At 52.5% G+C, this 25,407-nt stretch overlaps 2 protein-coding genes across 3 annotated transcripts; one reads left to right on the forward strand and one right to left on the reverse strand.

The window, feature by feature from the left end:
- Positions 1-765: 765 nt before the first annotated feature.
- Positions 766-4,293, forward strand: Mrpl11 (mitochondrial ribosomal protein L11). Its single transcript, XM_090348663.1, has 5 exons — positions 766-983; positions 1,356-1,451; positions 2,033-2,126; positions 2,208-2,367; positions 3,892-4,293. Exons 1-5 carry the CDS (start codon positions 861-863, stop codon positions 3,995-3,997), a joined length of 579 nt encoding a protein of 192 aa, XP_090204789.1. The 5' UTR covers positions 766-860; the 3' UTR covers positions 3,998-4,293.
- A 6,269-nt stretch (positions 4,294-10,562) lies between these two features.
- On the reverse strand, positions 10,563-15,561 carry Npas4 (neuronal PAS domain protein 4). Of its 2 annotated transcripts, XM_090348664.1 has the most exons (8): positions 15,341-15,561; positions 14,840-14,991; positions 14,535-14,637; positions 14,170-14,443; positions 13,887-13,996; positions 13,420-13,555; positions 11,876-13,302; positions 10,563-10,709 (listed from the first exon to the last, which is right to left on the reverse strand). In XM_090348664.1, the coding sequence occupies exons 1-8, from the start codon at positions 15,513-15,515 to the stop codon at positions 10,681-10,683; spliced, it is 2,406 nt and encodes an 801-aa protein (XP_090204790.1). In that variant the 5' UTR covers positions 15,516-15,561; the 3' UTR covers positions 10,563-10,680. The 2 variants fall into 2 exon arrangements, with proteins under 2 accessions (XP_090204790.1, XP_090204791.1); XM_090348665.1 differs by lacking the exons at positions 13,887-13,996; positions 14,535-14,637; positions 14,840-14,991; positions 15,341-15,561 and having other exon boundaries at positions 14,170-14,437.
- Positions 15,562-25,407: the final 9,846 nt, after the last annotated feature.

Raw genomic sequence — 25,407 nt, forward strand, 5'->3', positions numbered from 1 at the left:
TTCAAAGCCAGCCCGGGCACAAAAGGACCTGAAACTCTTATCTCCAATTAACCCCTAGAAAAGGGAAGTGAGGCTTGGCTCGAGGGTAGGGTGGCAGCCTTGAGCTGAAGAGCTCAGGGACAGTGTCCAGGCCAGAGTTCAAGCCCCATGACCCACAAAACAAACAAACAAACCCAAAAACTGTAAATGGAGCTGTGGATCAAGTGGTAGAATGCCAACCCTGAGTGGAAAAAGCCATGGCACTGAATTCAAGCCCCCGCACCAGCCCACATAGTACAATTCCCATCACCCTGGAACAGAAAAGAAGCGAAGTAGCTGGATCAAGTTCACAGCCAGCAATCTGGCAGTTTGCTTCCAATATATTTACTTGTACCTATTCAGCAATAGGCGAGGAGACAAGGACTCGGGAGAAGAAGAAAAAGAAAAAAAAAGTCTCAATCCCGCTGAGTTCATTTCAAACCTTAGATTCTCACTATGTCCAATAGATGACACCCTAGCGCCTTGGCACAACAGAACCTGCAGGAGGGGTCTGAAACTACCATACCCACAACACTGTGCGCGGGTCAGGGTCCCGCTTCCATTGGGCTGTCTAAGAAAGTGCCTGTGCACATTCCTGGGCAATTGCATGCACAGAAGCCGTTCCGATTCTTTCACTATCTGCAGAGGATAAGTGTTAAGAATTAAAATGAAGGTTTTTCTATAGGTATCCTTGGCTCACTACTTGCGGAGCAGTAAGGACCGAAACAAGGCTGCCCTTTGTGGCCCTAACGTGAGGACCGTTGACCTCTGACCCAAGATGGCGGCGTCCGGAGCGTCGCTCTTGTAGTCCTGAGGTGAACTGAGCCCGAAAGGCGCGTGTCATGTCCAAGCTCAGCAGGGTCACGCGGGCCGTCAAGAAGCCGGAGCCTGGTGGGGTGATCCGGACCATCGTGCGGGCTGGCCAGGCTATGCCCGGGCCCCCGCTGGGGCCCATGTTGGGTCAGGTGCGGCGGGGGCGGGCGCGGGGAGCGCGGGGGGGGGGGCGGGGGGCGCGGCGGGGATTGCGGGGGGCGCGGGGGGCGGCGGCGGGCGGGCGCGGGGGGGGGGGCGGGGGGGCGCGCGCTTGCTCACCCGGGAAGCCCGGGCTCGAGGCCCGGCTCTGCTGCCCGCCCTCGCGGGCTCCCCGAGCCTCGGCTTCCCCAGCGCCGGCTGGGCGCCCGTGCGTGCGGACCGCCCCGCGGGTGGAGCGGTGCCGGGTGGGAAGAAGTCGGCAGGCAGCCCCGGGAGATCGGGGCGCCCCGCCGCCCCGCCGCCCCGCCGCCCCGCCGCCCCGCCGCCCGCCGCCCCGCTCCTGACCCGCGATGCTTCTCTCCCAGCGAGGTGTTTCCATCAGCCAGTTTTGCAAGGAGTTTAACGAGAAGACGAAGGACATCAAAGTAGGCGTGCCTCTGCCCACGAAGATTTTTGTGAAGGTGCCGTCTCAGTTTCCCTGTTCTAGCGGGGGATCCCCGTTACTCAGAAGGGAGAGAGTGGAGGATCACAGCTGGAAACCAGCCTGGGCATTCAAGTATGCGGGGATCCCATCTCCAACGAACCTGCAGGAAGCTAGAAGAGGAGGTGTGGCTCGCGTGCTGGAGCACCAGCCTGGTAGAAAATGAGCTAAGAGACAGCACCCAGGCCCCGAATTCAAGCTCCAGTACTGGAGAAAAAATAGTTTATTTTAACGTGGCCCTGGGTGCAAATCTCTATTACTGGACATCAGCTTCCCCACAGACACAGTGAAGTCTAAACCATATTTTTTTCCCCTGAAGCTTTCTGGTTTTGCTATAGCTCATTTCTTCCCATTGCCCCTCCATTTTACTGGGTCACTCAGAACAGAGTTAGACCTGAATAGAGGTGACTGGGGTGTTTGCTACAGGTTCGTTTTTCCATATGGTTTTGTGGACTGTTAGGGACACCATAGGAAAGTAAATTGAGAGGAAGGGGAACAGATAGTAGGAGTTTGCATGGCACGGGATTCTTACATTTTGTTTTGTTTTGTTTTTTGGTTAAGCCTGACAGGACATTTGAAATCAAGATTGGACAACCCACCGTTTCCTACTTCTTGAAGGCAGCTGCTGGGATTGAGAAAGGGGCCCGGGAAACAGGTCAGGGCAAGACGGTCTCCTGAGATTCTAGAATTTGTGGAGGAAGTAATGACTCTTGACAAACAACTTGTCCCTCCCTAGGAAAAGAGGTGGCTGGACTGGTGTCACTGAAGCACATATATGAGATTGCCCGTGTCAAGGCACAAGATGACGCCTTTGCCCTGCAGGATGTCCCTCTGTCTTCTGTTGTCCGTTCCATCATTGGCTCTGCCCGTTCCCTGGGCATCCGAGTCGTAAAGGAGTGAGTGTCATGGGAGGGGCAGTTTGAAGAGAAGGCTCAGAAAGCTTCCACTTGGGGCAGCTTCTAGTCTAAGGATGTTGGAGTCTTGGGGATGGACTGTGGGTGGAGGCCTCGTTCGTGCATTGTGAATATACTTCCTAAGCATCTCTTATGTATCTAACATTGTTTAAGAATTGGATAGAGCTACGCATGAGCTCACGCTTATCCTACTGTGCTGGGACTCCTAGTCTAGAAATAGAAGCAGATCCATAAATAGAGCCCAGATAGCCAACGGGTGTCACAAAGGCAAAGAGGGAGGATCCTGCTTCTGCATGGTGTGTCGCTAAGAGGTGTCTAGGGGAATAACATTTAAGCAGAACCCTGGGAAAGCAGAGCAGAGAATGAGGGGAAATGTCCCAAGAGATAGAAATAGCTCAGTGAAGGATGAGAGGTGCTAACAAGAAGCAGAAGCCACTGTTCTTGGAGACTCTAGTCCTAGAGGCAGAGTTGTACAAGGGGGAGACCAATCAGGAAGCACCTTTTAGGCTCGATCCCAAAGCCAGTAAGGTGTTAGTGGGGAAGTTTGATCCAGACACCAATAGGGACAGGGATAGCCTCTACTGGCCCCTTGCTACTTGTGCCACGCCTCATGCCAAGGCTGTCAGTTGATGGTTTCCCAGATTGAGTGGAGGTGAAACCTAGAGCAGTCCTGAACTTAACCTTCCTCAAATCTTTCTTTTTATGGGGTGCACAGAGATGAGGGGGATGGGGTTCTGCTCTGGGACAGCATCTCCACCCAGCCCTGTGACTTCATTGTACAGAATGTTTGTGGTACAGAGTTCATCTGGACAAGGCCTCACAGGATGCATTGGGCTTTTTTTTTTTTTTTTCCAGTCTTGGGCCTTGAACTCAGGGCCTGGGCACTGTCCTTGGACTTTCTCAAGGCCAGAGCTCTACCACTTGAGCCACAGCACCATTTCTGGCTTTTTTCTATGTATGTGGTACCGAGGAATTGAACCTGGGTCTTCATGCATGCTAGGCAAGCACTCTATCACTAGGCCAAACTCCCGGCCCACATTGGGCTTTTAAAAGGGGATTAAGGGCTGAGAGCATGGCCTAGTGGTAGAGTGCTTGCCTAGCATGCATGAAGCCCCATACATTCTTTGGTACCACATACACAGAAAAAAGCTGGAACTGGTACTGTAGCTCAAATGGTAGAGTACTAGCTTTGAGGGGAAAATAAAAAACAAAAAACAGGGACAGTGCACAGGCCCTGAGTTCAAGCCCCAAGACTGGCAAAAAACAAAGAGGGGGGGTGGAAATTCAAGGTGGAGGACATACTGCCTTTATCGTAACAATAAAAATAAAACAAAAAAGGGGAGGGTAGAGGGCAGTGAGGATTGTGGTGGCAATCCTGGCAGAACTAAGGTGTGGAGTCCGGGAAGTCTAGGGGGAGGAATGAAGCCGGGGGGTTGGTCTCTGGGGCCTTTGTGAGAGCTGCCGCCACTGGCCACTCACTAGCCATCTGTCTCCTTCCATCCTCAGCCTCAGTGCAGAAGAGCTGGCAAGTTTCCAGAAGGAGCGAGCTGCATTCCTGGAGGCTCAGAAAGAGGCAGATTTGGCAGCCCAGGAAGAAGCTGCCAAGAAGTGACCCCAGCCCTCCATTCTCCTGGGTTTTGAAAGGGGCCTTCCCTGAGGGAAGGGAGACCATGCTCGTGTGTGATTGATACTTTTCATATGCATATGACCGTATTGAGGGATGGAGCCCAAATACAGCTCCTTTATGACCCACTCTCAGTCTGCCTTGAGACCGTGGGAGGCAACCAGCACTGGTTGTAATCAACCTAGACAGATGCTAGGTAGAGAGGGATCTTCATCCTGCTCCCCAGACAGGTAAACTGAGGCTCTGACAGCTGTGTGCGGCTATAATAAAACACTTGTACTTGGCTTGTGTACTTGGCTTGTGATTCTGGTGGCTGAAAAGCGCAAGCAGCATGGTGCTGTGTCTGGTGTGGGTCCCGTGGCTGGATCACAACCAGACACACAGAAAGGGTTGTGATTACACATGGAAGAGGCTGAGCTGAGGACAGTCTCACTTCATAACAACCCGCTCTTTTCCTCAAGACCGGTATAAACTGTGCATGAGGCTGAAACGCCTGTGACCTTACACCCTTCCCTCTCCCTTCTCCACACTGGGAACGCTTCTGGAACCAGCCATACGGAACACATGGGTTCTGAGATGGCACCAGAGGTAGTGGAGACTAAGCCTTGTGCCAAGGACTTGCAAAATAAATAAATAAATAAAGGTAGGTGCTAGGGCTCACTCGTGTAATCCTAGTTACTCAGGAGGTTGAGCTATGAGGGTTGTGATTTGGTGCTGGCTTAGGCAAAACAGTCCCTGAGACTTACCACCAATGAACCATCAAAAAACCAGAAATGGAGTTGTGGCTTTAGTGGTAGAGCAATACTCTTGAATGAAAAGGTGTGAAGGGGTAGCATGCTGGCCCTGAGATCAATACCAATTAAAAAAAAAAAAAAAGCTGCGAGTTTGGCCTAGTGGTAGAGTGCTTTCCTAGCATGCACAAAGACGCAGGTTTGATTCCTCAATACCACATACATAGAAAAAAAAGCCAGAAGTGCTGCTGTGGCTCAAGTGGTAGAACTCTAGCCTTTAGAAAGCCCAAGGACAGTGCTCAGGCTCTGGTTTCAAGCCCCAGGACTGGCAAAAGAAAAAGAAAAAACAGCTCATACTTTAGGTACTATTGTACACTTTTTTTTCTTTTTGTTGGTCATAGGGCTTGAACTCCAGGCCTGGGTGCTGTCCCTGAGCTCTTCAGCTCAAGTATTGCACTCTTATCATTTGAGCCACAGGGCCACTTCCTGTACTATTGTAGCCTGCTTAGATGTTGGTAACTACTTACAATATTTTCTATTATTTTTCTAGACCAATTTTATTGGTGGTACTAAAGTTGGACTCAGTTTTGCTTTATGAAGCCACACCCCAAATCCTTTTTGCTTTTGTAATTTTCATTGTACTTTTTCATGCTGGTCCAGGGACTTGAACTCAAGGCCTAGGAGCTTTTCTTGAGCTTTTTCGCTCAAGGCTAGCACTCTGCCACTTGCCTTTTAACCTTCTGGTGGTTAATTAGAGGAGAATCTCAGAAGCTTTCTCCTTCCAGAGCTGGCTTTGAACCTTGACCCTCAGATCTCAGACTCCTGAGTAGTTAGGATTACAGGCATGAGCCACCTGTGCCCAGTAACTTTGATTACTTTTAGAATAAGATCTAACATTTTGTGTGGACAGGCCTAGACCATGATGCTATCCAGGCTTTTTAGGTATCTGAGCTGACAGATGTACTCTGTGGTACTCAGCTTTATATTGGCTGATACGGGGTTTCCAACTTTTTTCCAAGGCTGGATTTGAACCAAGATCATCCTTAGTAGCTAGGATGACAGATATGAGCCCGCTACACTTGCTCATTTTGGCTTGAAGGCTTGTCTTTTCAAATCTACGCTCAGTATTGCCACCTTACAAGCTTTCTGACACCTCACTCTCAATCTGAACTCAGTACCTCCCACAACACTATTGTTCTAACTGCATGTTCCTCTTTTTGTGTGGTGATACTGGAGTTTGAGCTCAGGGCCTTGGAGTTGCCCAACAGGCTCTCTTACCACGTGAGGCCTAACACCTCCAGCCTGGAGAGCTCTTTCTTCTGTCTCTTTTTGGGCCGATTGTGGGGCTTGAATTCAGGGCCTGTGCTCTTGCTTACTTTTTTTTTCACTCAAGCAGCCAGCATATTATCACTGGAGCTCTAGTTCCACTTTTGGCTTTTTGCTTGTTAATTTTTTTTAATTTTTAGATTTTTGCTGGTTCAGTCTTGTGGACTTTTTGCCCAGCTGTCTTCAAATCAAGATCCTCAGACCTCAGTCTCCTGAATAGCCAGGACTATAGCCATGAGCCATCCGTGCTTGGCTAGCACGCTTCTTTTTTTTTTTTTTTTGCCAGTCCTGGGCTTGAGCTCAGGGCCTGAGCACTGTCCTTGGACTTTCTCAAGGCTAGAGCTCTACCACTTGAGCCTCAGCACCACTTCTGGCTTTTTTTTCTATGTATGTGGTACTGAGGAATCGAACCCGGGTCTTCATGCATGCTAGGCAAACACTTTAACCACTAGGCCAAACTCCCGGCCCCAGCACGCTTCTTTAATACCTAGTTTTACCTTCTGTTGTATCTTTCTACAACCAGCATACAAGTTATAGGAGTCTAGGAATTTTCTTCTGCCAGTACTGGGGTTTGAACTCATGGCTAACACTTCCTTGACTTGCTTGCTTGGCCAGTGCTCTGCCACTTCAACCCTATTTCCTGACCCACTTTTTTTGCTGACTATTTTTTGCTGACTATTTTGGAGATGAGAGTCTCAACTATCCTACCCAGGCTGGCTTTAAACCACGATTCCCTGGATCTCAGCCTGTCAAGGAGTTAGGATTACGGGTGCCTGGAGAGCCCAGAGATCTTGTTCCATTTTTTTGTTTGTTTTTCCCCCAGCCCCGAGGACAGTTCCTGGAACCTACTGGTATCATTTATCACATGAGAAAAGAGCTTGCTCCGACCGCTTTAACTTGAGGCCCTTCCTGTGCATAGCTTCAGGGTCATATATGGCTTCTCCAGTCACTCTGGGAATACTTTCCTCTCTTTGGGCCTCACTTTCCCCATTTGTTCTAAAATACTGACTGAGCCACAGGCACAAAAATCCCCGGTGATGAACAGAAACATGCACTTCTTCCAGCAGGTGGCGCCTTTTGCCTTAAATTCCCCCTCTTCCCCTCTGTGAATGTCAGGCTTTCCCCACCACCTGATGGGAGGGGGCAACGCTCACAGCATTTGTATTTCTTATAGTTTATGTTCATTTTTTAAGGAAATGTTCTGTTTCAAGTAGATTTGGAGCTGTGATGGGAGGACAGAGTTCCCATATACTCTGCATCCTGATGCCATTGTTTTATTAATATCTGAATAGGTACTTTCTCACACGAGTGAGCCCAAGCGGATGCAGCTTCATTCACGAAAGTGCTAACTTTATTCAAACTTCCTCATTAACCTGCATCCTTTCTCTGCTTCCCCTGGGGGCTTCTTTATTTCTCTTTGCTGTAGTAACTCCTCCTGACTCTCCTTGTTTTTGATAGCCAGATCTGTTTTCACCTAGGACTCCTCTGTGTCTTGTGTTTCAAAACTAAACATTTGCTGGCTGGGGTGGCTCACGCCTGTCATCCTAGCTACTCAGAATGCTGGGATCTGAAGATCGCAGTGCAAAGCCAGCCAGAAGTCTCCACAACATTCTTATCTCCAATTAATGACCACAAAACCAGAAATGGAGTGATGGCTCAAGTGGCAGAGCACCAGCCTTCAGTGAAAAAGTCAAATGAGAGCTTAAGGTTCTGGATTCAAACCCAGTACCAAGGTTTGGTTTGGTTTTTTTTTTTAAGTTACAATTCTTTGCTCTCTGGAGAATTCTGCAACATATTTCTATGATAAAGACTGTTAGACTTTTACTTAAATTCTAGGACAGATCAGAAATAGTCTTTTTAGCAAAATTATTTTCTGTGCTTTCTATGTGTCAGGACCTACTACATAGGGAAGCATAAACAGGAGAATCACGGCCCAGGCCTGACTGGGATATAAATCCATAAGGTCAGACAGTATGTTGGAAATAACAAATGGAAAAAATGCTGCGGGCACAGCTTAGGTGGTAGAGCACCTAGCAAGTGTGTGGACCTGAGTTTAACCCCTGTACTACAAAAAAGGAAGGAGTAGTTCTGCCTCCGTGTGTGTGTGTGTGTGTGTGTGTGTGTGTGTGTGTGTGTGTGTGTGTGTGTGCTGGTCCTGGGGCTTGAACTCAGGGCATGGGTGCTGATCTGAGCTTCATTTTGCCCAAGGCTAGCACACTATCGTTTGAAGCATAGCTCCCCTTCAGGTTTTTTTTTAATGGGTCATGGAACTTGCACTCAGGGCCTGAGCACTGTCCTTGGGCTTTCCTCGAGGCTAGCACTCTACCATTTGAGCCACAGCACCACTTCTAACCGATTTTTTGTCAGTTGTGGGACTTGAACTCTGGGCCTGAGCATTGTCCCTAGTTCTTCCGCTCAAGGCTACCACTCTACCCCTTGAGCCAAGCAACACTTCCGGTTTTCTAGTAGTTAATTGGAGATCAGAGTCTCATGGACCTTAGTGGCCAGGGTGGCTTTGAACCGCGATCAAATCTCAGCCTCCTTAGTAGCTAGGCTTACAGCTTTATTGCTTGATTGCCACTTGAGCCATGTCCTCAGTTTTGTTTTCTGACTTAATTGTAGGTAAGATCTTCTATTTTTTCCTAGGGTTAAGATCCTAACAACCTTCTGCATCACTGAAGCACACTCTCTTATTGATATGGTGACTTGCTAACTTTTTTCTTGGGCTGGCTTTGAGCTCATTACCTTCTAAGTAGTCGGGATTACAGGCACGAGCCACTTGGCCTATAAATGTTCTCCTGATCTAGAATTTGGCACAACATCACTTTATAGCCCTGGAGATGCCAAAGGAGGAGAATTCCTTACCCGCACTTCAGGAGACAGGCCCTGGCTGCAGCCCACACATGCACATCTTGGGGAATCTGAGATGGGATGATTTTAGATGGTGGCTCAGTGGCTTTAGGAGTGGGCAAATGGAAACACACTTTGTGTGTGATCCTGGTGTGTGTGTGTGTGTGTGTGTGTGTATCTTGGCAGAGGGGCTTGAACTTAGAGTCTTACATTCTTACTTAGCATTTTTGCTCAAGGTTAGCATCCTACCACTTGAACCATAGTTCTACCTCCAGCTTTTGCTGGGCCTGCTCGAATGACGTGAAACCACAAGCCTTACTGTCAGCCCTCTGAGAAGCTGCCATTACAGGCATGAGCCCGTCATAATCCTCTTTTTCTTCTTTAGTGAAACCAGCCTTTTTTTTGCCAGTCCTGGGGCTTGAACTCAGGGTCTGAGCACTCTCCTTGGACTTTCGCAAGGCTAGAACTCTACCACTTGAGTGACAGCACCATTTCTAGCTTTTTTTTTTCTACGTATGTGGTACCAAGGAATTGAACTTGTATCTTCATGCATGCCAGGCAAGCACTCTATCACTAGGCCAAACTCCCAGCCCCAAACCACCTTTATTGCAGTGACTAATATATTTGTTATCTAAGTGCACTATGCACGGATAACAGAGACTTTTCCTTTTGATGCAAAGACCCAGGGCCCCACAAGCCAACTGATGTCTCCCAGGACCAGTGCTTCACATTTATGTCCAGACCCTCTGCCCTCTCCCACGTTGTGAGCACTATCAGCCTGGGTGGGGGGGCCCATCTAGAACTGGACCCCAAGTCCCCTGAGGACAAGGCGTGGCATAGCTTCAGCCTGGCTCTCAGCAACCAGCATGCCCTGCAAGTGCAGAGTAGATGGAAGGGAAGAAATGAGGGGCCCAAAGCAGCTCCAGTCTTTGCCTGCTGCCTCCAGGCTGCTATCTGGGTCACCACACCTTCACTTCCCTTTTTTGCCTTTCCACGGCAGTTCAGGACACCAGAGGTACCAAAAAGGCAAACTGGACTTTATTATAAAGTTGGCTACAAAGTCACCGCGGAACCACGAGGCTGCTGTCCAGGGCAGCACCAGCAGGCGGCCATCCAGGGCTCGCCCGGGCGGTCTGGCAGCCAGAGGCTTCCCGCACCAGGTACGAGCACAAGTGCTTGTACTCGAGTGTGGCGGCAGATCTGCCTTCCTCCATCGGAAAGGAACGAAGCGTCTCTTCACGCCCCCCACCCCAGGCGCGGGGCGCAAAAGTCTCAGGAAGGGCCGCCAGGGCGGCAGAGTCCATCGGAATTGAAATCCCGTTACTGGAGTGTAGAGAATTCTACGTGGGTGTCACGAGCCCCTCAGGGCACAGGCTGGCTTGGGGTTGGCCCTGCCTTTCCCCCACCAAGATCTAGAGGTGCTTAGGCCTCTAGGAGTGGAGAACTGGCCCAGGCCCATGGGGCAGCGCGGATGGGGGAAAGAGACTCCCCCATTCTCCGCATGAGATTCATTCAAGAAAGCTCACTACGAGTGAATACAGATTGAAATGGGAACTGGGATCGCTCAAAGTCCCTTATTTAAAAAGAAGCTCCCCTCCCTGACCCTCCCACCTCCCCTCCCCAAAAATCCTTCAGGGCCTGGAGAATCAGATATATCCCCCTCTGGCCCCCAGAATCCCCCCAAACAGTCCCGGGGGGGTGGAGAGCAGCTCCACGTCTTGATGACAATATGCCATACTTGACGACGTTAAGTCACAGACTTATTCAAAACGTTGGTTCCCCTCCACTTCCATCTGTGAAGAGAGAGAGAGAGAGAGAGAGAGAGAGAGAGAGAGAGAGAGAGAGAGAGAGAGAGAGAGAGAGAGGAAGAGGAGGAGTTAGACTTCTTAGGAGAGCCAGTCTTTGGGCTTAGGGTGTGGTACTGTGCTAGCATAGGGTTTAGGCTTCAAACATGTTGACCCAGGGGGCAAATGGTGCCAGAGGCTCTGCGAATGGATGGAAGAGAGCCATGGCTATAGCTTTGGAGAGAACAGGGCCAAAGGAGGGAACTATTTCAGTGAAGCTAGGGCCCAAGCCCCATGCTCTTTCTTTCTCTCCCTAGATGTCTACAAATTCTTGACTCACCCATCTATCACCTGTAGGGGACAAGAATACTACGACATATCTCCAATCAACTTCTCCCAAGTTTTATTTCATGCCAGTACTCGGTCCAGTACTGTGCCAGGCAATCTCCCCTAACTTTTGGTCCAAAGATGGTGTTCTGCCACTTGAGTCACACCTCTGCTTCTGGTTCTTTGCTGGTTCATTGGAGATAGTCTCACAGACTTCTGCCCTGGCTGGCTTTGAATCACAATCCTCAGATCTCAGCCTCCTGAGTAGCCTGGATTACAGGCGTGAGCTACCAGCACCTGACAACTTCCCCATATTTTTTTTTTTGTCAGATCCAAAGAACATTTCTTTAACTCTGGGTCCTTGATTGTCCTTATCTGTAAAATATGCTGGTGATTGATCTAGATCCCTCATAGACTTTTTGAAGCTGTATTTTGTTAGTTTTTTCATGGTACCAGGGACCAAACCCAGACACTGCACTTGTTAGTCAGCCCTTTACACTGAGCTACATGGCAGCCCTCTCACAGACTTTAAGGCACAAACTTCAATCGCCATCCTTGCCTGTCATTTCTGCTGATCCACAACTCTCATATTAGGTTTTTTTTTTCATTTTGGTGGTATCATTCGGACTCAGGACCTTGCACTTGGCCAAGCAGGTACTCTATCACTCTTTAACACTCCCAGCCCAAGCTTTTCATTTTCCTTATCCTCACTGTCACCCTTAGCAACAGGTGATTGTCACCTCCACAATAACACTGAGGTACAGAAAGAAAGAACGGACCCACTAAACCACATGGTATCTCATGGAAGGCCAGGGACATGCGTTCTGAGACACTGGGTCTGGACTCACCATCATGGAAGCTGTCTTGAACTTGACTTTGGAGTTGATGCAACTCATCAGTAAACCCATCGTAGGGGAATGCTGAGACACCTGTCTCAAAGGCGGTTTCATAGGTGGCCAAGTCCTCCAGGAAGCCGTGGTCTTCTGAGGACAGATTGGTGCAAGGCGATGGGGCCCTTCCTGGGCCCTCTGCCTCTGGATCCCCTGAACCCCATTCCCCATTGGGGTCTGGAGTAGAGAGATCCATGAAGATGTCTTCTATGGGCGTCTCTTCCAGGAACATGGTATCAGGGTCAGCCAGGAAGTCCAGCTCCTGGCATTTCCAGGGTTTCAGGTCCAGGCTGAGCACAGGGGGGCCAGCCCCCGGAAGAGACAGGTTAGAGTCCAGGGGCTCCAATCCTCCAAGTGGCTCTTGTCCCCCAGTGCCAGCCTCAGCCGAGAAGGGCCTGTCCATGCCCTGGGCCAACTGGCTAATCTGCTGGATGAGGCGATCGATCTCATTTTGTTCCTTCTCAGAGTAGTGGAAGAAACTCTGCTTGACCGGAGAGGCCTCGGGTGTGAGCAGACCTTCAGGCACCAGGGGAACATCCACTGACAGGGGGCCCCGGAGCTGGGCAAGGGCCAGAAGTGTGCAGTCCCCATTACCAGGGCTGCTAGGACTTGGGGGCAACTTCTCATAGAGAAAACTGCATCCCTCCTGGGTGAAGTAAGTCTTGGCGGAATTGGGGCTCAGTTGCTCTGGGAATGTCTGGCCTGGGCTGCTTAGGTGAGCTTGGAAAGCTGTGCTGGGAGGAGTCAGCTGCTCGTGGGAAGGGCTCCCCAGAGGCTCTGGGAAGGAAGCAGTGCTGGGAAGCAGCTGGTCTGGGAAGGCAGAGGTGCACGGAGTCAACTGGTCTTCGTAGCTTCGGGTCACAGTCTCAGTCAGCTGGCCTTGCAGCGGGCTGGTTAGTGGATCCGGGAATGTCGCACTACTCGGAGTCAATTGATCCGAGAAGGTCGCGGGGTTTGGAGTCAGCTGTTCTTGAAGAGAGCTGGATGGGGTGGGCAGAAGGGTCTGGAAGGGCTCGTGGAGGCTGAAGAGGAAGGCACAGCCTCCCGGCTGGCGAGGTGTGTAGGGTGGGGTACACACAAGATCCTTGCTGAGGTCTGCCTGCAGAGAGGGCTCGGGCCTGGCAGCAAATGGCAGGTAACGGAAGCCCATCTCTTTGGAAGGCTGGGGAAGCTCTGATGTGGAGACCCCACCCAGCTTGGGAGCACTGGAGAAACTGGTGCTTCTGGGAGCCCCCAAGGCTGGGGTAAAGAGCGGGTTTGAGCACTGCTCTTGGGAACGGACGTTCACGGGGAATGAGGGCACCATGGCTGGGGTACCCAGGACATAAGCTGCCTGGGTGTCTTCAGAGTTCAGCTGCTGCCGGAGACTCCAGGCTTCTGTATCACTGGAAATGAGAGAAGAAGCAACTGGTCAGGGTTGGATGTCCTTTTTCAGAGCAGTTCTCTGACTTGCTGATTTCAGCCGACACCCCTTCCGCTCAGACCGCACCCTTGCAGCTCACCTGATTGGGTAGTTGTTGGCAGTAATGGAGCCCTCTGGCCCTTCAGAGAATAACAGACAGTAAATCCAGGCCCAGCCTCCAGACTTGGCCTGCAGCCTCACCACCATCTCTGCCTGAATGTCTCCACTCTCAGCCACTGAGAAGAATGAAGAGATGCAGGGTTAGGATCACTGTCAGACAGCACCACCTCAACTCCCTCCATACTCGCCTCTACACTGAGCTTAGGGAGCCATGAATGACACCTCTCCTTCTATCTACCCTAACCTGCACCTCTCAGAGCTCCCCACCTTGACCTCAACCCACCTTGACCACCTCAACTCAGGTTGTGTTCCTGATATCCGCCCTAGGGATACCCTGGCCTCTGGGATCTCCCCAACATTGGTCATGACCCCAGCTCATTCTGGGTCTGGTCTCCCTCTTCTGTTCCCTCAACTTCCTGTCTCATGGCAGCCTCTCTGGACACTCACGCAGGCGGTAGTGTTGAGCAGAAGCGTGGGCCAGGTCCTCAGGGTGCAGCAGTCCATACCATGATTTACAGAGCAGTTCACTGCGCTCAAAGCCCAGGTAGATTAGGACACTGGGGAGGTGGAAAGGGTGAGGTCAGCTTTCTGTTTTCCTTGCTCAAAAGCCATGCACCTTGCTCCCTCCCAGATCCTCTGCCCATCTAAGCCCCCTTCTGCCTGACTCCAGAAGCTACAGTCTCTCAACTCTGGCCTGCCTTCCTCCTGAACTTCAGCCCTCTGGGCTTACCTCTCAGAGATGTCCAGTAGGACGAGGTCCTTAGCATGCCGGCTCTGGAACATGGCCAGGAAGAGTGAGGCGGGGCCAGGGCCGGGCCCAGGGCCAGGGCCAGGTCGGGGTCTTGGCTCCAGTGGGGCGCAGAAAGCTGTAAACACGGGGTTCCCTGCCCAGTAGGCCCCCGGTGGGTGTGCATGGAATCGGCCTCGAATAAGCACCAGTTTGTTGCCTGCGCTCTGGCGCCGGAGGGACTTGGAAGTGTTGAAACGACACCGGAAGAGGCGATCTAGGTGGGTGAAGAAAAAGAAACTGGTAAGAGACAGATGCCACGGAAAAGGAAGGAGATTGGAATCAGGACGAGAGACGATCGTTCTTACCAGTGTCTAGAGCAGCGGGCAGGGAGAGTTGTTGGCGCACGGTTAGGTGGTCAGCAGGGTCAATGATGTCATAGATGCTGTCCCCCTGGGCCACCAGGTCCACCTGGAGGAACGGAAGCAGATCACCATTAGCGAGGACAGCCAGAGCAAGTCTCTCTCTCTCTCTCTCTCTCTCTCTCTCTCTCTCTCTCTCTCTCTCTCTCTCTCTCTCTCTCTCTCTCAACTATTAGTTTCTCAGGAGTAGACATCTCATTATGCCCCCATTTGTCCCTCAACCCTGAGCTGAGAGGACCCGCAGTGCTCACCATGGAGTGGCCCAGATGCTCGCTCACGCTCTCGGACAGGTAGAGCAGCTTCCCCTCCGCGGTGAACACCAGCAGAAACCCCGGCAGGGCTGCCACGATGTCTTCCAGCTCCTGGGCTGACAGGAGTCCCGTGGGGCCAGCCAGAGGAGCGCCTGTGCGGGGCGACAAGACGCGGAGTCGCGGTTGAGACGGGAAGGCGGGAGGGGAGAAGCGGCGGCCCCTGGGGAGCCGCCTGTGCCGGCACCTGTGGCGCGCGGCCCGCGGTCCGGACCGGACCTGTTGCCGGAACTCCCCGGCCCGGGAGTCGTCTGCCCTCGGCCGCGGCGGCTCCGGCCAGCACCGCGGACAGCGCTCCGCCGGCCCCGGCCAGCACCGCGGACAGCGCTCCCGGCTGCCCGGGCTTCCACCGAGCACCACGCCGCCTGCCCTCCCGCCGCCCGAGCCCGTCCTCTCCCCGGCCCCGGGCACGCGGAGCTCCCCGCGGCGCCCCGGCTCGCTCACCTCCGGCGAAGAAGACGCCTTTGCGGGTGTAGATGCAGGCCAGGCTCATGATGTGCAGGTAGGACAGGCGGACCTTGTCCGCCTCGGCCAGCGGCAGCAGCTCTTTGAGGCTCCGGATCTCCGCGTTGATCTGGTCGCGGCGCGCCTTGGAGGCGCCCTTGGTGGAGCGGTACATGGCTGCCCCGGCGTCCGCGTCCTCGGCTCCCGGCGCTCGCTGGCTGGCGGGCTGGCGGGCGGCTCGCTCTGCCGGCGCTGCGCGCTCCTCCCGGGCTCCGCTCGGCTGCGCTGCCCCCCTCGCCCGGCTCGCCCGCCTTATATAGCTCCTGCCGGGCGTGGGGGGCTCGAGTCGGAGGCGCGGGGGGGCGGGGCGGGCGCTGCGGCGGGAGCTCCGGCTGGGGGCTCCGCCTCCCTCCCGGCTTCCGACGTCATCCCGTGACGTCGAGCCCGAGGGGGGGCGCGGGGGGCGGGGGGAGGCTGCGGAGGGGGCGGAGCGCACCGCCCGGCGGCGCCTTCTAGAAGCCGCCGCAGCCGGGGTGCGGGGTGCGGGGTGCGGGGTGCGGGGCGCCCGGCGTGAGGAAGGGGAAGGGGCCGCGGGGCCCCCACCCCGGGGACCCAGCCCTGGTCCCCCACATTCCAGGGAGAGAAGCGAGAGGGGGGTCGGGTCCCCTCCACCTCTCCTCCTCCCAGGCGCGGCTCCTCTCTCCAGCAATCAAGCCCCAGCCACCCAGGGGAGAAACTGAGGCAGAGCCCCCCACCCCCACCCCGGCACGGCGGGGTCTGGGCGCACTTGGCCCCCCCCGCCCCGTCCCGCGGCGAGCGCCCCCTCCTCCCCCCTCCTCGCCGCTCCTCCCCCTCCGGGAGAGCCGGGGGCGGGGCGGGGCCGGGGAATCCCGCTCCATATTAGGGCAGGAATCCTCGGGCGGCGCGGCGGGCGGGGCCTGCGGGGAGCCGCGGAGGCCGCGGGGGGGGGCGCGAGGGGGGCCGAGCGGATCCGCGTCCCCGGCCCTGCGCAGCCCCCCGCACCGCGTGCCCCCCGAGGCTCTCCTTCCCCCAGCCAGGGCTCGCTCGTCTCTGTCGAGCTCCCTCCGCACGGCATGGCTTCCGCCTTTCTCCTGCACCTGCTAATTCTTTACGGAAAAACAAAAAAAGGGGACGTTTCAACCCCAAGTCCCATGCGGAGGAGCGGGGCGCGCGAGGCCCCTTGCAAACGGAAGAGTAGCCAGGAGTGTGGCGGATGCCTGCAATGCCAGCACTCAGGACCAGAGGCAGGGAGGTCTCGAGTTTAAGGCCAGCCTTGACACTGTTCTCAAACCAGGAAGGGGTGGGAGGGGACGACAAGGAGTCCCCTGACTGCCTCGAGTCAGGGGGAACAGAAGAACTTTCGATGCCAAGACGGATACTTTGGGATCAAGCAAATCCCCCGTCCCTGCAGGAAAGGGGCCAAGAGGGGGCGTGGGGGGAGAGGGCGCCCGGCCGCGGAGGTCCATCCGGATGGGTAGGCGGAGGGGCGGTGGGCTCACCCGCCTTGCCCGTCTTCAACCCCGCCCGCGCCCCCACCCGGCCTCTCTCTCGGGACCCTCCATGCTTTTATTCTTTGGATCCCCTTCGCATTTAAAAATCCAAGGCAGAATTCCTATTTCCTCCACCCACTGGAGCCATAGGTCCTGGGAGGAGAAGTTGCGCCGTGCCTGGGTCCTGCTGAGCCCCGCGCGGCGAGCTGCGGAGGAGCCGGCGCGGTGCTGTCCGTGGTGCTGAAATGCGACCACGGAAGTCGGGGTGGCCAGAGCCAGTCCGACAGCATCAAGTCGGCCCCGGGGTCCGTGCGGACCTCGGGAAGGGGCCTCTTCTTTAGCTGAGGGTAAACAGGGGGGGCTGTTTGGGGAGGGGGTGTCAGGATTCCAGGATTCAGGAGTTAAGCAAGGAGCAGAACTAGACTCAAGGAGAGAGTCCCTGGATTTTTCCAGGAGAATGGGCAAGGGAAAAGGTGTCCTGGAAGGCGAGAAGGGTCTAGAAAGGGACGAGGGAGGAAGGGGGGCAGGATGCAGCCTACTTCTCCCCTTCTGATTCAGGCGGAGAAGCTCTCTGTGCCCCCAATGTCTCCTCTCCCTAGGCTAGCTCCCACTCTTCTTGCCTCCCACCTCCGGGAAACTATTTTTAACTGTGCAGAACCAAAAATAGCCTGGCAGCAGCTTCAGGCCGTGGGAGAAGAGCTATTTATACCATCAGTGACAGTTCAGAAATAGCAAGCAGGAGGAGGGGGGTGGCTGGCACGCTGGAGAGCTCCTGGCCGCTGCTAAAAATACTGTCAAGTGTGACTCATCCCGGCCTGGCTGAGTCACCGCACACCCCCCTCCCTAGGCAGGCGGCAGGAGCAGCCCAGGAGCAGACTAAGAATGGGAAGCCTGAGTTGCAGGGGGCACCACAGTCCACTGGCTATGGGAAGACAGGCATAGGAAAGGGGGCTTTGGGGGTGGGCTTTGGGGGGAATGTGCAGGAGGAATGGGGGGAGAGAAAGAGCTTCCCAGTTAATACTGCATGAAGCATTCCCAACTGTGCACTCAAGATAGCTTGCGTGATTAAAGGGAGGGAGATAGATTCTGTGCCTGCATGCATGTGTGTGTGTGTTGTATGCGTGCGTGCGTGTGCACATGTGTGTGCATGTCTGTCTGCATATTTGTGTGTCCAGTAAGACGGTGTTCCTGAATACCTGTATGTGAACTTATTTGTCTGAACGTGTTTGTATGTCTGTAGTCAGGTATCTATCTGCATGTATCTTTGAGCTAAATATCTTAATGTCTAAATCTCTGTCTCTACCTTGTGTATCTCTGCTTCTTTTTCTTTTATTTTTAGTGTTAGTACAAGGATTTGGACTTTGCCTTGTGTTCTTGCTTGGCTTTTTTTGCTCAAGGCTGGTACTCTACCATTTGAGTCGTAGCTCCAGGTCTTGGCTGTTTGCTGGTTCGTTGGAGATACGGGTCTAAGAGACTGGTCTGCCCTGGCTGGCTTTGAACTACCACCGTCAGCCTACTAAGCAGCTAGGATTACAGATATTAGCCCAACACCCAGCTGTGCCTGTCTTTTCTAAAATCCTGTGTCTGTACTTCTGCATGCTTGTGTTTTCGATTTAAGTATATTTGTGTGTCCATAGGTGAGTGTTTGTGCCCCTGTCTGAGCCTGCTGTGGGAATCTCCTCTCAGCAAGATGGAATGTGTGGATCTGCATGCTTTCTGAGATGCAATGCACCTCCTCCCGCTGCCCTGTCCACTGTCATTAAGGATGCTGGTGGCACTGTCCAGTGTGTGCTCACTTCCCTTCAATGGCATCTTCACCTCTCCCCTCCAGCCCTTTGCAAAGGTCTCTCTGTGGCATGCAGTTCCTAAGAAAAGCAGAGAGAAAAACACTCCTCTTTCTGGAACCATCCTGAATCTTCCCCAGCTTGCAGGAGCAAGTGGTTTTCCACCACTCCATATTTGGGGAGCTGAGAGAAGTGAAGGGCTTTCTTTAGTTCTAAAAAAAAAATAATTCCTGGTGTGGGCACAGGCATGTGTAGCACGCACATGCACACAGAGACACACACACACAAAAAACTGAGAGAATGAGAGAGAAAAATATCAAGGTCCCTTCTTTACTGAGCAGAGCGCGCTCGCATCTGTTGCCATGGCAACCCGCCCACTCCTTCCCCGAAAAATCACCAAGAAGCGGTGATGGCATCGAGGAGGGATTGGCTGATTCGTTTCTTTATTATGTTTTTTTCTTTTCCGAAAAAGGCCTTTTTATAGCAAGAACAGGCCATGAGATCCCTTGCTTCTGTCTTGCTTAGCTTTATTGGGGACCTAAAGGCATAACCTGTCAACTCCCTACCAGACAAAAAGAGGTGTATCTGTTCCAGAGATTTCAGGAGAATGACATCCTTGTAAGGAATTGAAGGGTGGGTGGGGAGTCTGGTTTCTTTAGAACAGAATGGAGACTCCTGATTGCTTTTTTGGAAATTTGGAACAAGGAACTCGCATGACAGAGGGCTAAAGGAGAGAAAGGGAAGGAGGGGGAGAAAGAGAAAGAAAATGAATGAATGAATCGTCTGAGGGAGTTCCAGAAGAGAAAAGATGCTGCAAGATGCCGGCACACAGTGGGCATCACATTCACACATGGTGGCTGGGGCTGCGTGGTGCCATTGGCAGGGTCCATGACAGCTAGACAGCGTGATGGCTGTGCCCAGGGAGGCAGGGCAGAGGTGACTGCTCAGGGTAGGGGTGGGGAGGGGGGAAGCTCACCTTTCCTGACTCTAGTCCTAGCCCAAGTCCAAAGGCCTCCTCCAAGACCTGGCCTCCAGCCACTGAAGGAACATCAGCACACCACTCCCTCTGTGAACTGCAGCCTCCTGCCAAATGGCTGGGGAATGGGAAGGAAGGGATTTCTTGTTTCCTCCTGGGTTTGGTTTGCAATCGAAATGGGGTCACTCACACTGGAGATTGGAAAGACAGGCCATGCATGTGACTCTGGTGAGAGACAGCTCTCCTTCCTGGAAGGCTGGCACCACCCGCAGCAGGCATGGGCACGTGGAAGAGATGGAACAGAGAGATGAGAAGATGTAAGATTTGCTCCGATATAGACTGACCAATATTACTATGCCCATCTGATAGATAGTGGAACTAAGGTTCAGAGATGCACAATCACCTCGTCAAAGTCACACAGCAATGGTGAATCTTAGGCTGCTGACAGAACAGACCTGGTCTCTCATAGCACATGGGAAAGCAGGGGCCTACACATGATAGCCTACATGTAAATCTGATTCATTGCCTCTTTTTGTAAATCCATTTTTATAGGAAACCCCATTGGCTATGCATGTGTATGTGCACACATGCCAGCACTGGGGCTTCAACTCAGAATCTGGGCACTGTCCCTGAGCTTTTTGGGTTTGCTCAAGGCTGGCACTTCACCACTGAGCCACAATTCCACTTCTGGCTTTTTGTTGTTGTTGTTGATTGTGGGGCTTGAACTCAGGAACTGGGCACTATCTCTGAATCTCTGTGCTCAAGGCTAGCACTCTACCGTTTGAACCACAACACCACTTCCGGTTTTTGAGTGGTTAACTGGAGAAAAGTCTCATGGGGACTTTTCTGCCTGGGATGGCTTCACACCGTGATCCTCAGATCTCAGCCTCCTGAGTAGCTAGGATTATGGGAGTGAGCCGCTGGCACCGACTGGCAATAGTGTTCTTTAAGGAAGAAGACTTAAAGGAGGAGAGGTTGAGAGGTCCTTCCGGCCAGCCCTCTGATTAACCCCAGCTTCCTTACTATCTGAGCCCCAGGGTATGAATTGATGCTCCCCCGCTTTTTCTATGACAACATTAGTTAGAAGTGGCAGTAAAAAGGCAAAGTGCCCAGTCTACCCATACCCATGCCCCAACCCCAGCCTTCAAGATTATGTTTGGGGAAAGAGGGGCTGTCTGTGTAGTTAATTAAGCTATTGGCAGGAAGACAACATTTTTTATGAAGGAAAAAGGGTGGTTATAAGATCACAGGCCCTTTGAATTCCAGTCTAATGGGAAGAACAACCTTTATGCATCCAGAGAGGTTGAGTGACTTGTTCCAGGTCACAGAGACAAAATGATATAAATCCAGAATTAGTCGGATTGGCTGTAGGATTGATATTTTGCCAGTCCTGGGCTTGAACTCAGGGCCTGGGCACTGTCCTTGGGCTTTCTCAAGGCTAGAGCTCTACCACTTGAGCCATAGCACTGCTTTCGCCTTTTTCTAGGTATATGGTACTGAGGAATTGAGCCTGGGTCTTCATGCATGCTAGGCAAGCACTCTACCACTAGACCACACTCCCAGCCCCCATTCCTTATTTATTTACTTGACTTATTTGTGCCAGCACTAGAGCATGAACTCAAGGTGTGGTCCCTTAACTTTTTTCACTCAAGGCTGGCAATCTACCTCTTGAACCACAGTTCCACTTCTGACTTTTTGCTAGTCAGTTGGAATGGAAAGATTCTCAAGGACTTCCCTGCCTGGACTGGCTTCAAACAGCAATCCTTAGATCTCTGTTTCCTGAATATTTAGGATTACAGGCGTGAGCCACCAGCACCCAGCTTCTATTTTTTCCCCCTCGTTAGGTTATTTTGAACTTGAATGAATTTGAAACCATGGAAAGGTTTTCTAGTAGATTCTCTAGCACTCCCCCCTCCTGTGTCAGTGTCGCGCCATCTCTGAGCTAGCTCTGGCTAGCGCAGTGCTAACCTGTATCTTTGCAGCTTGTTTTCTTCCAAGTCCTCCTTGTTATTCCTTTACTCCCTAAATCCACAGGCGCACGGATGCCTTCAGAATGTCTTATCTATTTATGGTTATGAAATCAACAAATCTCCTGTAAAGAGGCTGGCACCCACGCATTGAGCCAGTCAGAGCTTGGGGAGTGGGTGGAGCAGGGGAGGAGAGGGACACAGAGCTATTGCGTGGGTGGAAGGGGGGCTGGAGCTCAGGTGGGAGATGGTGAAGGCAGGGCCAGGCCTGAGGCAGCACTGGGCGTGGAAGGTATGATCAGACCAGCCCTAGCCCTTGAGGCTCAGAAAAGCCAGTCCTGGGGCTTGGGCTCAGGGCCTAAGCACTGGGTTTTCTCAAGGCTAGAGCTCTACCACTGAGCCACGACAACACTTCCGGCTTTTTTCTATGCATGTGCTACCAGAGGAATGGAAGTCGGGTCTTCATGCATGCTAGGCACGCGCTCTACCACTAGGCCAAACTCCCGATCACCCTTCCTATTTTTTGTTTTTATGTTTTTGGGAAGGCCAGTACTGGACCTTGAACTCAGGACTTGGGTACTGTCCCTTAGTATTTCTGCTCAAGGCTGGTGCTCTACCACTTATGCCACACTTCTGGCTTTTTGGGTTGTTAACTGGAGTTAAGACTTCCCTGCCAGAGCTTGCTTTGAAACAAGATCCTCAGATCTCAGCCTCCTGAGTAGCTAGGATCACAGATGTGAGCCACTAGCACCTGATGGGAAATACTTTAAAAATACAGGGCAGGGGGCCAGGGGCATGGCCTAGTGGTAGAGTGCTTGCCTAGCATGCATGAAAACCCGGGTTCGATTCCTCGGTACCACATACATAGAAAAAGGCCGAAGTGGTGCTGAGGCTCAAGTGGTAGAGCTCTAGCCTCGAGAAAGTCCAAGGACAGTGCTCAGGCCCTGAGTTCAAGCCCAGGACTGGCAAAAAAAAAAAAAAGAAAAAACAGGTCAGGGCCGCATAGTCCTGAACACTAGAGAGGGATGGAGGGAGGCTAGATCTCAAGCTTCGCCCTCTAGTTGGGAGTTCTGGAGGAAGAGCTGTCTCCTCCAGCATTCATGGGGGCTCACAGTGGTGAGCTCCCCTCCCAGCCCTGGCGACAGCAGAGCTGCCTCCTCTCTTTGCCCACCCAGCCACGGGGCCTCTCCTCCCTGCACTTCCCACTCAGCCCTGGCACCACATCTTCTGACCTGCATTTCCCATCAACAACTGTGTCTCCATATTCTCAGGGGCCAGCACAGGGTAGGGCACAGAGCAGGGACTCAGGGAAGGGACGCTGTGTCTGACAGGGGCATCTGAGGACTGAGCTGGGCTCACCTCTGTGGTGATGCATTGGGGGAATACACCAACTTAACCTTGACCTCATGGAAGCTCCAAGCTGGAGAGGAGGTGAGATCTCCAGCCAGCCACTTGAGTGGTGTCCTGGTATGCGGGAGTGCTCGGCACTGGAGAGCAATGGCATGAGAGATGGTGTAGCGCAAGGAGGTATGTGGGGTTAGAGTGGGGTGGATTGTAGTGTGGTTTCGTGAACAAGATTTTATACAGTGACCAGTAGCCTCAAAAAGGGCTGGGCTATACTAACAGATGGGCCCAGTGAAGACCAAGATGGAGAGGTGCTGGGCACAGGGGCTGCTAGACTGTAGGAGTTGGGCTCCAGGAGTTGTGCTGGAGCTGAAATGAGAGGAGGGGGTCCAGGGTGGGGGGCGTGGCTCAGTTCGTAGAGTGCTATGCAATGAGCAAGAACAGCTATAGGTGCTGTTTGTGTCCCAATATCAGACCCCCAAAAAAAGAAGGAAGATGGGCCGGGAGTTTGGCCTAGTGGTAGCGTGCTTGCCTAGCTTCATGCACGAAGACCTGGGTTCGATTCCTCGGTACCACATACATAGAAAAAAGCCAGAAATGGTGCTGAGGCTCAAGTGGTAGAGTCTAGCCTTGAGAAAGTCCAAGAACAGTGCTCAGGCCCAGGACTGGCAAAAAAAAGAAAAGGAGATAATCAGGTACTGGTGGCTCACACCTGTAATTCCAGCTTCTCAAGAGGCTGAGAGCTGAGAATTGTGGTTCAAAGCCAGCAGAGGCAGAAAAGACCCCGTGAGACTCATCTCCAATTAACTACTCAACAACTCGAAGTGGAGCTGTGGCTAAAAGTGGTCGTGTGCTGGCCTTGAGCAAAAGAACTCAGGGACAGCACCCAGAGATCTCAGCCCAGTTTGGAGCAGAGGGGACACTCAGGCTGTGAGGGGTGAACCCAAGCCTGGTACTCATTACTCCTGCAAAGGGTCTTGTCTCATATGATACCACCAGCAGGTATTGTTTTTGCCAGTCCTGGGGCTTGAACTGCTTATGTGGTATTGAAGGATCTAACCCAGGGCTTCATGCATGTTAAGCAAGCACTCTACCACCAAGCCACATTCCCAGCCCAACTTGCAGCTTTTTTTAGTCCTCCCTTTGTCTTCTCTTGCCCTCCACAGTGTCTTCATACATGTTCTACCCACTCCTGGGGCCTTACCTTTCTCCTGTGCCTAGTTTAGCTCACTTTTCCCCCAATATCTCAGTTCAAAATTCACCTCCTCAAGCCAGGCATTAGTGGCTCATGCTTGTAATCCTAGCTAGTCCAGGAGGCTGAGATCTGAGAATCGCAGCTGGAAGCCAGCTTGGAAAAGAAAGTCTGGGAGACTGCAATGTGCATAACTACCAAAAAAGCCAGAAGCTGAGCTGTGGCTCAAGTGATAGAGTGCTAGCCTTGAACAACAACACTCAGGGACAGCACCCAGGCCCTGAGTTCAAACCCCAGGACTGGCACCAGAAAAATCACCTGCTCTAGGGAATCTTCCCAACCAAGTCAATAGTCAAGCATATGTTTCCAGGTGCCCTCGCCTCCATCAGTACTTGTCACAGAAGCAATTTTGCATTTTATTCTTTATTCTGGTGGCGAGTTGTTCTGGGCCCTCTTTCCTGGAATACAGTCATCTGGGCAGAAGGCTGGCTTTGCCCTGCAGCACAGGGCATGAATATTGGTAAGAAGAAAATTTGAAATCGCAGAAGTAAAGATATTTAACCTGGAAAACAGAAAGCTTAAGAGGAGTGGTTTGGAGTCTTCAGAATTGAAGAGATAGCCTGGTGCGGTGGCTCACAACTGTAATCCTAGCTATTCAGGAGGCTGAGATCTGAGGATCAAGGTTCAAAGCCAGCCCTGGCAATAAAGACTGTGAGACTCATCTCCAAATAATCACCAGAAAATCAGAAATGGCGCTGTTGCTCACGGGTAGGGTGGTAGCCTTGAGCTGAAGAGCTCAGGGACAGCACCCAGACCCAGAGTTCAAACCCCACAACCCCACAATCAACAAAAAAAAGAAGATATAGTGAGCGGGAATGGCTATATGGCAGGGCATCTGTAGCTCATGCCTATACTCTTAGCTACTCAAAGGTTCAAAGCCAGCCTGGGGGAAAAATGTCTGTAAGACTCTTATCTCCTATTAAGAACCAAAGCTCTAGAAGTGGAGCTGTGTTTAAAGAATGAAAAAGTCAAGCAAGCGCATAAGGCCCTGAGTTCAAGTCCAAGTACGGGCACACCCCACACACAAAAAGCTGTGTGGAGAGGCCAAGGCAGGAGGATGGTGTTGAAGAGAGGTTGGAGTTCTGCCTCCATCACAGATTAACTTTGTGGCTTAATCTCTTGTACCTCAGTTTACCTATCTGTCAAACATGGATGGTACCCCCATCAAGGGCTTAATGCAAGAAAGTGGTGAGCTAAATTATCAAAGCGCTCAGAACCCTAAGGCATAAGGGA

This window comes from Megascapheus bottae, chromosome 16, assembly GCF_031878675.1.
Source record: "Megascapheus bottae isolate mThoBot1 chromosome 16, mThoBot2.hap1, whole genome shotgun sequence".
In the NCBI taxonomy this organism is placed as follows: domain Eukaryota; kingdom Metazoa; phylum Chordata; class Mammalia; order Rodentia; family Geomyidae; genus Megascapheus; species Megascapheus bottae.

Excerpts from the sequence above, each read along its gene's own strand:
- Mrpl11 (XM_090348663.1), top strand. The coding sequence starts at position 861 with ATGTCCAAGCTCAGCAGGGTCACGCGGGCCGTCAAGAAGCCGGAGCCT. Across the intron at positions 1,452-2,032 it reads CCACGAAGATTTTTGTGAAG|CCTGACAGGACATTTGAAAT; the intron begins GTGCCGTCTCAG and ends TTTTTGGTTAAG. Across the intron at positions 2,127-2,207 it reads GAAAGGGGCCCGGGAAACAG|GAAAAGAGGTGGCTGGACTG; the intron begins GTCAGGGCAAGA and ends GTCCCTCCCTAG.
- Npas4 (XM_090348664.1), bottom strand. The coding sequence starts at position 15,515 with ATGTACCGCTCCACCAAGGGCGCCTCCAAGGCGCGCCGCGACCAGATC. Across the intron at positions 14,992-15,340 it reads AGGCGTCTTCTTCGCCGGAG|GCGCTCCTCTGGCTGGCCCC; the intron begins GTGAGCGAGCCG and ends CGCCCCGCACAG. Across the intron at positions 14,638-14,839 it reads AGCATCTGGGCCACTCCATG|GTGGACCTGGTGGCCCAGGG; the intron begins GTGAGCACTGCG and ends CCGTTCCTCCAG.